Source organism: Carcharhinus amblyrhynchos, chromosome 6 (genome assembly GCF_965287045.1).
Source record: "Carcharhinus amblyrhynchos chromosome 6, sCarAmb.v2.hapA, whole genome shotgun sequence".
Classification (NCBI taxonomy): Eukaryota; Metazoa; Chordata; class Chondrichthyes; order Carcharhiniformes; family Carcharhinidae; genus Carcharhinus; species Carcharhinus amblyrhynchos.
The window spans coordinates 84152747-84166669 of NC_137329.1; the positions used below are offsets into that span (position 1 = coordinate 84152747).

Here is a 13923-nt window from a genome sequence, read left to right on the forward strand (position 1 = left end):
GAGAACCACGATAGTTTTCTTCCACTAGCTGCAAGATAGAAAAAAAAACCTTCTCGTTGTTTTTCCCTCATGAAATCCAAACTGAGATAAAGCATCACCCATATTCCACAGGGTAAACACTGAAGTCAGTATTTTCTGTGCCCAAAGTGCAGGCCTAACTAACAAACATTTACCTTCTTTGGTTCTTCCAAATCAGTGAGCTCAGCTAAACCTCGACTGAAACTCCAATTACCTCTGTCCCCAAACTGAACAGCTTGCTTCTGTCAACAAACACGCAGATAAATTAAAGAAAAGAGCCTTCCAACCAAAAATTCACCATGAATCATTGCACCTCTGGTAGTCTGACAAGCTTTGGGGTGGTTCAAACAGAAATGCAAGTATTGATTCTGCACCCCATAGAAATTTATATTTCTAATATATATAATCAGTGTCTCTCCAGACTCCCTGGTGCCATTGCAGGCTGCGAGATGGATTATTCATTTATCAAGTTTTTTCACAATTACCTCTGACCTTTAAACAGGCTACCTCTCAACTGCAATTAACTCCAAGCTTCTTTAAATTGCATTAATTTCAGAGTTGCTTATTAATTTGGTAACTCAATATCCTCATTTTTCTACAGTTAAAACTTTAATTCCTTAAATAAAATTTGTACTCTAAAATGGATCTGAACCAGATGTTTACAACAATCTATTTATGAAGCCTAAACACTAGAATATAGAATATCCTTTCACTATATTCTATCACCTTCAAATGCCGATGCAGATGCACTTTCAGATCTCTCTGTCCTTGTACACTCTTTAGAAATGTATCATTTGGTCTAAATTATGCCAAAATCCATCACCTCATGTATCTTTCTATTAGATTCCATTTACCATTCATGTGCGCATTCTGAAAGCAGTTACAGAAAATCCTAACCATAGGATCTCCACTTATAACTGCATTTCCACTCTTTACCATTCCCTCCTCTGCAGTCTCTTCTCCATTGCTGCCACAGTTTGGACTGCACTTTTTCAAGGTTCTTCATTCCCAGTCGACTCTACTGCTGAGCACCGCAGGTGCAGAGCTGCACATTCCCCAAGATTACTACACTTTCTGCCTTTTCTGACTCTTCCAGATGACTACCCACCATCTTGAACTCTCACTGCCTGTGGGTTAGCCGTTTTATAGAAGGTACAATCTAGTAAACAACATCCTCCCTAATGCTCCACAGTGACGCCTGCTAGAGATACACCCTGCACATGTGGTGCCCCCAGGATCTATGAGGAGTCTTGAAGTTTCCACATGGTGCAGGAATTAGAAGCAACAGGTCTCAATTGCCTATTCATGATCTAAGAAAAAATCTCTTCTTTTACAAGCTAGTTAGTGCCTTGCATAAACTGTTAATTTTAGTTAACCCTCAACATGTTCTGTGCTGATACTCTTATTAATTCACTTACTGTGAAAATTTCAAGGCAGGGAAAATAAATCAATTAAAGCAAGCTGTAAATGTAACATTTCTTCATCGTTTCCCAGTGCTAGATAAACTCACCAACAATCATCTACCTGTTGTCCTCTGGCATTACTCCTTGCTTTTTTTAGAAGACAGTGTGGAAAGATCCACTCTTTCCCCCACTCTGTTTGTCAGTCACTGCTGCTGCTCCCTTCAATCAAGTCCCCACTCTGAAATGTCAGTCCTGTTGTTACTCCCTCCAATTAGGTCCCCACTCTTCCCCCATTCTAATTTGTCAGTCAGAGCTACTGCCTGCAATACAGTGCAGCCATTCAAGTTGGGGCATTATTTCTTTCCACAGAATGCTGCTCCTGTTCAGAATCACTGATCTTGCTAAAATGCAAGTTGCTAGAGGCATGTTCTAAAAAACAAAGTTAGTTTTCTCCTCTGGATCTCTGTGTTTAGCTCTGTGGGAACATTAGTTGTTAATGAGTTTGCATCAGCAGCCAAGCAAATATCAGAACTCAAATGTTGAACTCAGACTTACCCTGCCATTACTCAGATCTTGGCTGGATGGGAGTTGATGGCCCCAGGTGTTCTTGGAGTAATAGCCACTCTTTATGCTCTACATGACATCCCAACTTTCTCCCACCCCACCACCATCTCCAGTTGGAAAAATAATTCAAAATATTGAATAGTCTGCAGTGTAAATACAATGCATAGTTCCCAGCCATCAGCGATAGTTCCTAATTTTATTCAACCCATTGCAGGAATATTTAGTCACCTTTCGGAAATCAGATTAACATAATTCAAAGAACGTATACCATCACATCTCCCTTTTGATCATTGTGTAAAATAACTGTAAAGAGTATGGAGCTGTGAAATGAGCTCCACAATAGAGTTTTGTGTTTTCATTTTTGTCTTCCTATACTTTGTGTAACAGTAACCTGTAACTATGGAAATGGGGGCTGCCAGCATACCTGCGATGATGCGGACAATGGACCCGTGTGCGGTTGTCACCAGAAATACGCTCTGCATTCAGATGGGAAAACGTGCATAGGTAAGTGAGGACTAATTGTGTGTTCTAAATCTCTGACTGATGACCAAGTTGTGACAGTTGCTGTGCAAGATCCTGGCCTGCTGATTAGATGCTGTAGAAGTGCACCCTCTTGTAGTTTGTACTGCCAACTGCATGAACAAATGTAACAGATAACATAATTTTGCTGCTATGTTTCATGAGTGCCTGAGTATTAAACTCTTTTGCTAAGGCCGCAAATGAATGCCCAATAATGCTCCCACACCTCAACCAGCTCTTGTATTAGAACCATTTCATATTGTGCTATATGACAAAGTCAATGCACATTATACCACAGTCATTTCAAAAATCCCCAATTGTGTAACTTTAATCCCTGAATTTACACTCTCTGAATTTGAAGTAAATTAACTTTAAGACACACAAGTTCTTGTTAACTGAGGTTTCTGGTAATTTAGAATATGGATTCCTTGCAAGCTGGCTGGTATGTTTGTATCTGGCCATTCCTCTTTTTTTTCCTGGAGTAAATTTCAACTCACTTGAACTGAAATATTCCACCTCAAACATAAGTTAACATTTTGTTTCACATCTTTAAATTCAATTACATTTCTTTGATTAGGGTACTTGAAGATAATGTTTCAACCTGCAAAATGGCACATGACAATTGGTGGGGAGAAGCCAATGATGGAAATCAATATTACTGATGTAAAGTGCATACCTAATATACCAATAGATCTGAACTGAATGAAATTACATCTAACATTTAGCCTTTGTATAGCACCCTGACCTCTTAAGTTGGTTCAACTCCCAATCCAGAGTCTAGATCCATAACCTAGGTTTGCAGTTCAGTACAGTTCTGGAAGTGTGCAGTCTTTACGTTTAAATGTTTCATGGAGCCCTGTCTGCCTCTTCACATGGCTGTTAATCACATGAGACCATTGAAGAGGAGCGATAGAGTGCTGTTGCTGTCCTGCCCAATATTTATCCCTCAAACAACATCTAAACCAGGTGCAAAATACTGCAGCTGCTAGAAATCTGAAATGAAAACTGAAAGTGCTAGAAATACTCAGCACAGGTGTTGCCAGACACAATGAATGTTTCAAGCATCTGCTTTTATGCCTAAAATAAATGATTTTGGTCATTTGTTTCATTGCTGCTGTGGGACTTTACATGAACCCAATTACTGCTGTGTGTCCCACATTACAATAGTGACCGCACTTCATTATTTGGAAAGCACTTTGGGATGTCCTGCATTTTGAAAGAGATATTTCTATCTCTCTATCCACTTTGCACCTCCAACATTTTTAGTTTTGATTATTGAATATTTTATTTCTGAAGCGTGGGTGGGCAAAAGTTTAGCATTTCATTTGCACTTGTGCATGAACTGACTGTAGGTCTAATATGCAGTATTTACCCAGTACCTTGATTGAATACGGTATGCTCTTTAAAAGTTTTCTTCTGCTTTGAGTAGGATCATTGTGGATACAACTCAAGAGCTGTGCTCTATTTGTATTGATATTCAATGACTTGTAATCAATTGCCCCACATCTAAATTCCATAAGATCTCCTTGCTTTTGCAGACCCAGAAATACTTAGGGGGGTGTCTCTGGCCTCCTGGCAGCGTGTTTCTCATAGCAGTAAGCAGTGCGCAGTTGACCAGCAGTGGGATCTTCTGGTCCTGCCACTGTCAGTGGTTGCACCATCGACGGGACTGGAAGATCCCGCCAGCATGAGCAGCCAGAGAATTCCAGCCTTAGTGTCTAACTGTGAAGCGTAACAATATCCTGTTTCCTGCAAACAAATGTGGCCATGTTATCCTTTTCATGCAACACTCAGGCTGGAATTTTCTGGCCAATCCCACCAGCAGGATCTTCTGGTCACATTTGGGACATCTGAATGGCTTGCCACATCTGTGGCAGGGGATCCCGTTGCAGCGGAACTGGAAAGTCTCGGCTATACCTGGCTGATGGGTTATCATGATTGCAGCAGATTAATGCTCATCCTCACTCTGGAGTAGCTCCTGTAGGAAATTCATTCCTTTTCAGTTTTCAATGACAAAAGGAGAACCTCTTCAGTGTGCTTCTGCAGATTTGACAATAAGACTGAGGGGTGAAAAATTGGATAAAGGAGGACTTAAGTTGGGCATGAATAATCTGATCAAGAGCACTTTGTTCTCAAGACCTGATGGACAGAATGCTGAGACTGAATTTTCTGATTCAGCTGTGGCTGGTTCTCGAGTGGCGAGCCATTCAACTCTGGCCTTGCAAGACCAAGTAAAAAGTCTGACAACACCAGGTTTAAGTCCAACCGATTTTATTTGATAGTACACTCACTAGCTTTCGGGGTTAGTCCCTTCGTCAGGTGAATGGAGAGTTCTGGCCTCAGACAGAACTCTTCATTCACCTGACGAAGGGACTAACCCCAAAAGCTAGTGAGTGTACTATCAAATAAATCGGTTGGACTTAAACCTGGTGTTGTCAGACTTTTTACTGTATTTACCCCAGTCCATCGCTAGCATATCCACATCATGATTGCAAGACCAACACAGGCTACAACATTAATTTTCTCATGATGCAGTAAGATTGTAATATTACACTTTGAGGCTAGTGGGGTTTATTAGCAGTAATTATCATTACTTCCACCTGTAAAAACTCATAAATGTACCAGCCCTAATTTTTTCAGCCATGTTTAGTGTGGGGTGAATAGGTAAATATGCCAACCTCACATCATTACAGTGATTTGAATGCTGTATCTAATGAGGAGATCTGGAACCACACACTTGGCAGAAGAGCAGTGCACCTCAGAGCATTCTCAGGATTTTTGAGTTGTGTGTATATACAGACATTCCATTATTCGATTAATGCCTTGACATTCTTACAATCTATAATTGAGTAAAGAAATTCCAGGTCTTTGGTTTCTAGAAAGTACAATGGCCAAAATCCCCCGATCTTGCACGTCCCTGTATTGCTGCCAGTGAGAATGGAGAATTTGGCACTTAGCCAAATCTCCATTGACAGTAGAGGGACTGGAGAACCCCAGTCAAAGGTGAGGTCGGAGAATTCCAGCCAATGATTGTTGCATCAATAAATTAAACATTATAATTACAAATACCTCTGTTTACAAACCTACCAAACTGCCTTGCAAGATAATTTATGAGGAAACCATTGTACTTTTAACGTAAGTTTGTTATTTGACAAATAAGCTAATTCATTTTTATATTTAATTTGGGTTATTAATCAATGTCACTTAATACCATCTAAAGAGGCTTACAGATTAAAGAGCTCTGGGACATTTACGAGAAGTGTTGTCACTGTGATGTGTGATACTTCAAATTTTTAAATGCATGACACTATTTCTACGTTACAACTTATTTTGATGTTCAGTTGATTTTAAAATAGTTGATTTAAGTGTTTTGCTAAAAATAATCTGTTGCAGATATTTATGCAAATATACTGCAACAAAAGTAGATTGTTGCCATATTAACAAAACACAGGCCAAAATCTTCCATCTTCATGCGGGCTGGGATTTTCTGTTGCCATTGAGAGTGAAAGGCGCTTTGGTTGGAACTCCACATTTTCAGTTCTTGCTCACAACTGATCTGGCCACGGACAAGACAGGAGAATCCCATGCTTAAAGTGTTGTAACAAATAAACATTTTTTGTTACAAATCTGATGTGTCTTCATAACTTCTGAAATAAGCTAGAGACAAAACCATTAAAATGTCCACATCTCTTCTAAAATCTCTGAATTACATTCATGTCTCAGCACTTTATAAATGATCTGCCTATTACCGTTATCATCAACAACTGAAGTTCTCTGGAGCAAATATTCTAATTTGAGACAGATCACAGTGAAATGTAGGTCATAGAAGCCAATCAGTCAATCTATCTCAATCTTCTGAAACCTACTGTCCCTCACCACAGCACCTAACGATCTTTTGAATGATTCCAGAGTTCCTTCTTCTGTTATTGAAATATCATTCCGGATCCGAAAAAAATTATGTTGAAGTTACCCATTCAGCATCAAATTGTCAAATGCTCCCAATTTCTCTCAGATGCAGCTTGTGATATTATCTGTCATTTATGATTATTTGATTATCAAAATTGCAACTTACAACAAATGAAATCAAAGTTACTCGGGGCCCAAACGTGCACAAGACATTTTCCACATGCGGCTCCCAGTTCAACTGAATTTTCTTAATTGCTGAATTAAGCATGGTCTACAGTGTGATGAGTTTGGAAGGTGACTGTGTTGTGGGTATGTTTGGGGGTAAGCACACTGGGGAGGAAATGTTGATGATTGAGGATTGGTATCTACAATCTCTTTTGCAAGGTAAGATCATTTGCTACTTTAAATTGAATTCTATTAACAACATTTTACGTGTCATATTATATCTAACTTGTTAACCACATGCTACCAATGCAAATAATGTTTTGGTTTGTGCTCTAAGAATGTCAAGGCTCTGATTTACAGGTATGGCAGATTTAACTAGTTTTTGCTATTATACCCTTTGCTCATTATAAAATTCTTAATAATGCTGATATCCTGCATCCTAAAGATGTGTTTCTGGCAACATTAACCATTGCATGCATCTCACAATAAGCAACATGTTCAGCTCCTAAGGACCATTTTTCAGTAAGCGGAGTATATCACCTCCATGATTACTGCTCAAAGTTGAGACTACCTGTGACACAATGTGTTTACCCATAATTTGAACCCAAATAAGACATGTTCTTTTAAGGGGAGTGTTATGGTCATCAAACTAAACATAGTACCTTGAAATTCAGCAAAGGTAAGTTTTATTTAATTGTGCATATTTTATAGATGCTATAAGTCATCTGACTAGCTTAGCTGCTTATATCTAATTGGCCTAAAGACATCATTTGGAGCTTTGCTGTGCATCATAACGGGAGTATATCAGCCATGTAACTTACAAGACGCTTTTTACTTTTCCTAATGACATTATTATGTCTGCTTGCAATTTTTCTGTGTTCAGGATGTTACTTTCTAAATAAGTTTTTGTTTCATCGAGAAAAAAATGTTGTATTTTAATCAGACATTGATAAAATACAACATATTTTGTGTGGTGATCTGTCCTAGTCCATTTTGTTCTTCATGGTTGAAAATTCCTATGTATGTTCTAAGATAACACTTCAGTCAGCGAATGTTGACAGCCTTGGAGATTACTGTTTCTTGGTCATATGATCCATGTTACTTTAACTGCCTGTGCCAACTTCTCTATATTTAGTTCCTTCTTTAGGAAAACCTTTATTTCCTCTGCTTTCTGGTGATGGTTCCTGATTGCCTGTCTTGTCTAAGCATTGTTGATTTTGATATATAAGTGACTCTTTTAAACAAAAAAAAACTCTTTACTTTAAAGAAGAGAAACACAAAATAAAGCCTCTATTGCAGCCTGATCCCACGGAGAAACTGGTTTCTACATATATGAAACAAAAAAATCTTAATCTTGTTTAACCATCTAGTGGTGCCACTGAAACACTTTTCCGACCTTAACCAATTCATTGCTGCTTGCCATCTAAAGTGATGTAGGAGTTGTGATATCACTGAAAGATTGCAAATGCTCTGCAAAGTCGCCTTTAAAACTGCAGCCTTCTGATTTTTTAAATAAACCTAGCCTATTTATTATTTGCCTCTCTTCTGTTCTGATTGCATTTGCTGCATGTGTAAGTACTAGAAACCTTTGTTACGTTTCTCTTATTGCATCATCATTCATACAACCTTACTTAAGCTGTCTGTTCCTCCACTGAATGACTGACTGGGAGGAAAACTGTTTTAACTTCTTTGCCTCTTCTTCTGCCTTTGAATTGTTGTATTTCATTCTTGCTAATGTAACTAACAAATCTAATCCGATTCTAATTTATATTCTAATGTTGTGTGTCAATTTCTTGCTCTCCTCTCTCTTTAAGACCCTTGCACAAGAACAAGACACTAACCTTACTGGCTGTGTTGCTAACATTTTCATGTACTGACGCCTATTGACTGCACGTCAATTCTTGCCGTGGCCGATCCTTGGAACATTGTTTTTAGTCCTGACTGTTTAGCCAGTTGTGATGTGTTCCATAGACAAGCAGGCAACCAGCACTGCCCCGTGATTTATGTTTCCTGTTTGCATGTAGACTGGTTCCCCTCCCCACCCCACGCACACACTTTTTCCACTTTGTGTTGCTGTGGAAGATTATTGTCTTCCTGTGTCCACCATCCATCACCGGGTCCTTATGTTCTCTGTCTCTCCCTGCAAGACTCTCTTGATGACCTATACTATCTTCATAAATCATGAATTCTTTTATCTCCATTTTTTCATGTCCTTGCATTGGCATTACCAATGTTATCTTTTCATCTTTTCATTCATTTTCTATGTTACATTTCAAATCTTGTTATAATGCTTAATTTCTGTACGATTTTCTGGTAAAGAACCTTGTAGTTTTCTTTTGTAGTAGTTTTAAGAATCCATCTTCTCCCTCTTTTTTTTATTTTAGATTTTCATCAGACTCCAAGCAGGATTAACACTCTAACAAGGATTTAGTGCTTCATGGCTTACTTCTTGGATTTTTTTTTTGTTTGGTTAGTCAATGCCAAGCAGCTGTCATAGGTGGCAGAAAGATTGGGCTTCTGGTTAATCGACTGCTCCATGTTTGTCCCCTTACTTGTGTTTTAGAGAAGGATGAGGCTGCAATTGAGAGCTCTGAGTACAATGCCACGTCAGTAGCTGATGTGGACAAGCGGGTGAAACGGCGGCTGCACATGGGTAAACCTTTTCTTCCACTTCCTTTGTTGTGCTAACGCTTGTGTCTGTTTTTTATATATATTTCATCTTTGTGGTAAGGTCACAAATTAAAAGGTTTCTCATCTCCACCCTGCTTAACAATGTGAGTTACTTATTTATTTTCCTGTTTCCTGTTACGCCATCCCCCCCCATCCCCAAACGTTCCTCGCCCACCAAAAAGATGCTAATTACTGGGCTTTTAAACAACTCCGTCTAATAACTGTTATTTCCCCTCCCATATCCACCCAAACACAAAATGGAAAATTACATCAAAGAGGAGTGTGTAGTTGGAAAGCTTTGAACTTTGTGTAACAGTCTATACTTTATGATGCTCATAAATAAGATCACGGCCCTAAATGTTATTTTCAGTATTTTTTAACGGGATGAAGAATTATTATAATTTGTGACCTCCTTTTCTAAAATCACAATTTCACATATCTGTTGTACTTGAAACACTTTGTTATCTTGAATTGAGCCTCAAAGCTTATTGATGCATCTACTTGACTGACAGAAGGACATAGCCAGTAAAAGTCAAGTAGATGATGACTGCAGTGTTATCATTGTTGTGATTTAAGAATTAACTTCTTCACCCAAAATTTACAAAATAAAGCAATGACGTTTATCATGCAGCACATTATTCAGCCATTTTTCCATGGACTTTTATCTTAGCAAATTTTATTATGTCCTTTACCTGTCAATCAAATAGTTACTTTACTTTGCATCTGCAATATATAATTTCCAGAATTACTAGTAACCATAATCTAAGGTTTAATATTTGGAATGTTTTGTGATCAAATATTCACAAGCCACAACAAATAAAGTCTTTGCATGAAACTATATTCTTCATAGGCTCTTCTGCTAGCATGGATGCATTGTAATCCTCATAAGTGTGAAATTCAAAGAAGTATTCGTGAATTAACTTGCGGCATTCTCAGTTATACAGTAGATTAAAAACAATTATGATATCACTTCCAAGTCTCGATTTTATGCTCTGACACCTGGTGTTTATGTGAAAAACAATAGATTTAAATAATTGGGATGTTTCAGCTACGGGACTATTCTTGTAGCTAGTGGTACTTTTAAACCCAAAAGTATTATTGAGAATTGAAACTTCTGTGGATAGTGCTATCGGTAATATCCTTTGATCTGCATCCTGGGTTGCCAACAGACAAAAATGTATCTTTGATTTTTACGGTAACCATTTAAAAAAAAATCTGGACCCAAGATTTTGTGAACAGAATTAATTAAATTTTCCATCATTTCACTATCCTGGTGATGGTGAAATCTCTGCTTTGCATAGTTTTGACATTATCAAATGTCAGCAAGGAGCTGACCTCAGTACTGCCTTGTGATCGTGGTCTCTGTTCTTTGTGAACAGAAATTAAGCAGCCTGCAACCTGAAAAAATGTTATTGAATCGCTTCCAATTTTCAGACATTATCTTCTAAAACGTTGCTTTGCATATTTTCCCTGCAGTTTGAGAGTCTCTGCCCTGTATCTTGTCTTGTTTACTGCATTCCTAACCACAGCAGTACTGAACCCGGGAACAGCAAAGTGGCAGGTTTTTGCATATGCCTATTACTGTTCTCTGTGGAATAGAAATGACGAGGGTTTTTTTATGATCCAGAATGTAATGAAAACCAGGTGTAGAAGAATTGTAAATGACAGCAGTCATTCTCTCCCAAACAATGTGATTTGTACCTTTTGCTTTCCTGGATATAGGCCTTGCTTTCAAATAGCTTATTCTTTTGAAACTATGGGCACCTTTGTATGCAGGAAGAAAAAAGCACAATTAAGTCTTTTTTAAAACTGTCAAGTCATACCCAAATAACTCATGGGCAGATCTTGCACTATTGGTTTTCAACGGTAGCTAATGATATTTTCTTTGAAGAAATATTTATTTACTTTGTACAGACTCTGCCTATAATTCCAGCTAAAAACGAATGAGGGCATGTAGTTTGAGAGCTGTTTATTTGCAATTTAAGTTACAGACACGGCTGACAAAATGTCCATTCAAACAGTAGCAACCAGACAGATAAACTGCATGCAAAATTCAACTTGGAGTAGAATCTGGGACATTTATATTTTTCTTTTTTAAATTAAAATGCTGTTATAAAATCGTTGACCAAATTAGTTTCCCAGAGTTGTAACAGCTGCATGTTCATATTGTGAGTGCACACATATGGTTGGGTGTCAGACACACTTTCCCTGTCACTATGTGGTGAGTCACTTATATAAAAAAAACTGGACTATCCAGTTAGTACTAGGAAATTTCAATGACACAGCTTGTAGTGAATCCACTGACCTTAATTATGGTCTCACACTGATTTTTTTGTATTAAGTTGAAGAAATATTTGAAGTGGACAAAATCTAGATGTCTGTTGCTTGTAATTCAGTTGGTCAAATTGATAAATGTATTTTGGCCTCCATTCAGCACATTAGTTTAGAGTTATTCATTATTTCTGAAGGTAAAATATTGATATCGAATGTCTTTACTACTTTCCAACGGTATTGAAATAAAAAGCTTTTAGTACTTTTGTCACTGAGCTAAAGCTACTAGTTAGTTAAGGTTAATTTGTGAGGTTTCCATAGTTAACATTTGAAATTGGCGAGAAATGATTCAAATTCACCTTTCAAATCTTGTTGTGCTCTTGGGAATCATCAGTTCAATTTTAGAATGCTGTCATTATGAACGGAAATATTGTGGTCACTGCTGTATTGTTAAATGCTGGATATCTCTGGGTGGCTGCAGCATGATTGAGAAAAGATGAAACATATCTATAATTTTGAAATTTGTGCTATGACGATGTTTAAAGAAATGTATTGAGTGCTTTTAAGCACTTTCCTTTTACCTTTGGAACCATGTCATGAACTGAACTGAGCCAGAGAGATAAAGATTTTCCCTATTTATGGCCTTTATAGGTTGGTCTTGGATTCAACACTAATTAGTAATAATACATCAGTCACATATTGAGACAGATCCTAAGCATAAGAGACAATACAAGGGGCACATTGATTTGAGTCCACAATCAGTATTTGCACATGTCATAATGAAACTGCATTGAATCTGCTTAGAGCCATTGTTTGAGCCTCAAGAAGGGTTACAATTCTTAACGGGGTCAATGTGGAAAAGAATTGCTTACGATTCTTAATTTGATCAAACATATCAAACATTAATAGTCCCATTTATGATTGATGGTTGTGCATTAAAAAAAATGGAAGGGAAACAGGATTTGAGTATAGGAATAGGAGTGTTTTATTGCAATTGTACAAGGTGTTGCTGAGGCCACACCTGTGGCATTGTGTGCAGTTTTCATGTCCTTATCTGAGGAAGGATGTTCTTGCTATAGGGGAATGCAGTAAAGATAAACCAGGCTGGGATGGCAGGACTGTCATTGAGGTTAGACTTGTATTTATTAGAGTTCAGAAGGGTGAGAATGGATCTCAGAGAAATATATGAAATTCTTACGGGATTAGACAGGGTGGATTCAGAAAGAATGTTCCCAATGAGGGGGAAGTCCAGAACTAGGGGTCATAGTTTCAGAATAAGGGGTAAATGTTTGAGGACCGAGGTGAGGAGAAATTTCTTCACCCAAAGAGTGGTGAATCTGTGGAATTCACTACCACAGAAAGTGAAGCCAAAGCATTCTCTGATTTCAAGAAGAAATTAGGTATAGCCCTTGGGGCTTAAGGGGTCAAGGGATATGGGAGGAAGGCAGGATCAGGATATTGATGATCAGCCATTATCAAAATGAATGGTGGAGCAGACTCAATGAGTCAAATGGCCTACTTCTGCCTCTATTTTCTACATTTCTATGAAAAGTGCGTTGTCAGGAATACTGGGAGGGAAAAGCACTCATTTACAAAGTCACTTGCTCCATTTACTCACCTACCTCCTAGAATCTGCTGTCCTGGAGTGGTGTGTTGGCTTGCAGCCAAGTAATAGGGACAGTCATGGACACAGAATATAATGCCATCTGTTATCACCAATGATGGCAACACTTTTGTTAACTTATGATCCTTCCCTCGATTCGATGCTTGCTATAGTGCTGGAAAACAAACTGAGCATCTCCCAGTTTGCAGGTGAATACATACATACACACGTCTCCCCCACCCACAGAGCTCCCAAACTATGAGAATCTTTCTCATGAATCGTCTCCCATGCTGTAACCACTGAAGCTTCACCTTATTGAGGGATTAGGAGAGCGCTTTAGACTCATACTAGGGGTTCACAGCTGCACATGAAATATTTGTTAAGCCTTCTGTTTGAAATCATTGTGTGCATACTGTTGTTATAGTTGGTGAGTTAAATGACTTGAATACGAATTTGGTTTTGGAGCTGTTGATTGTTGTGTGGAGTACTGGCACATGGTTGGCTAATGCAAAATGACACTGATTTCTTCTCCCAACAGCTTGGGCCAATGATGTCCCCTTACAGGCATGTGTTACAGAAGCAAGTTATGCAGATGGTGTTCCTGCAATATTTCTACTTGTGTATATCTTGATTGGGATGGGTGCTGCTAATTAACTTTGCTGAGTAGCTGTAGTGCATCCTGTGGATTGTGCATACTATAAACAGTGGAAGATGTTCTTATTGAAGCCAGAAACTAGGCACTGATCAAGTTAACTGATCTGTACTGGATGGTGATGAACTTCTTAAGTGTTATTGCAGTTGCAA

At 38.3% G+C, this 13923-nt stretch overlaps 1 protein-coding gene across 5 annotated transcripts in view; it reads left to right on the plus strand.

Moving 5' to 3' along the window:
* scube1 (signal peptide, CUB domain, EGF-like 1) overlaps positions 1 to 13923 on the plus strand; it is a 276868-nt gene that overhangs the window by 135676 nt on the left and 127269 nt on the right. For 4 of the 5 annotated variants that reach the window (XM_080190824.1, XM_080190822.1, XM_080190826.1 and 1 more), the window contains 2 exons: positions 2373 to 2489; positions 9139 to 9228. In XM_080190824.1, the coding sequence (XP_080046950.1) occupies positions 2373 to 2489; positions 9139 to 9228 (207 nt within the window). The remainder of the gene's footprint in view (positions 1 to 2372; positions 2490 to 9138; positions 9229 to 13923) is intronic. The other variant, XM_080190823.1, reaches the window with a different exon arrangement.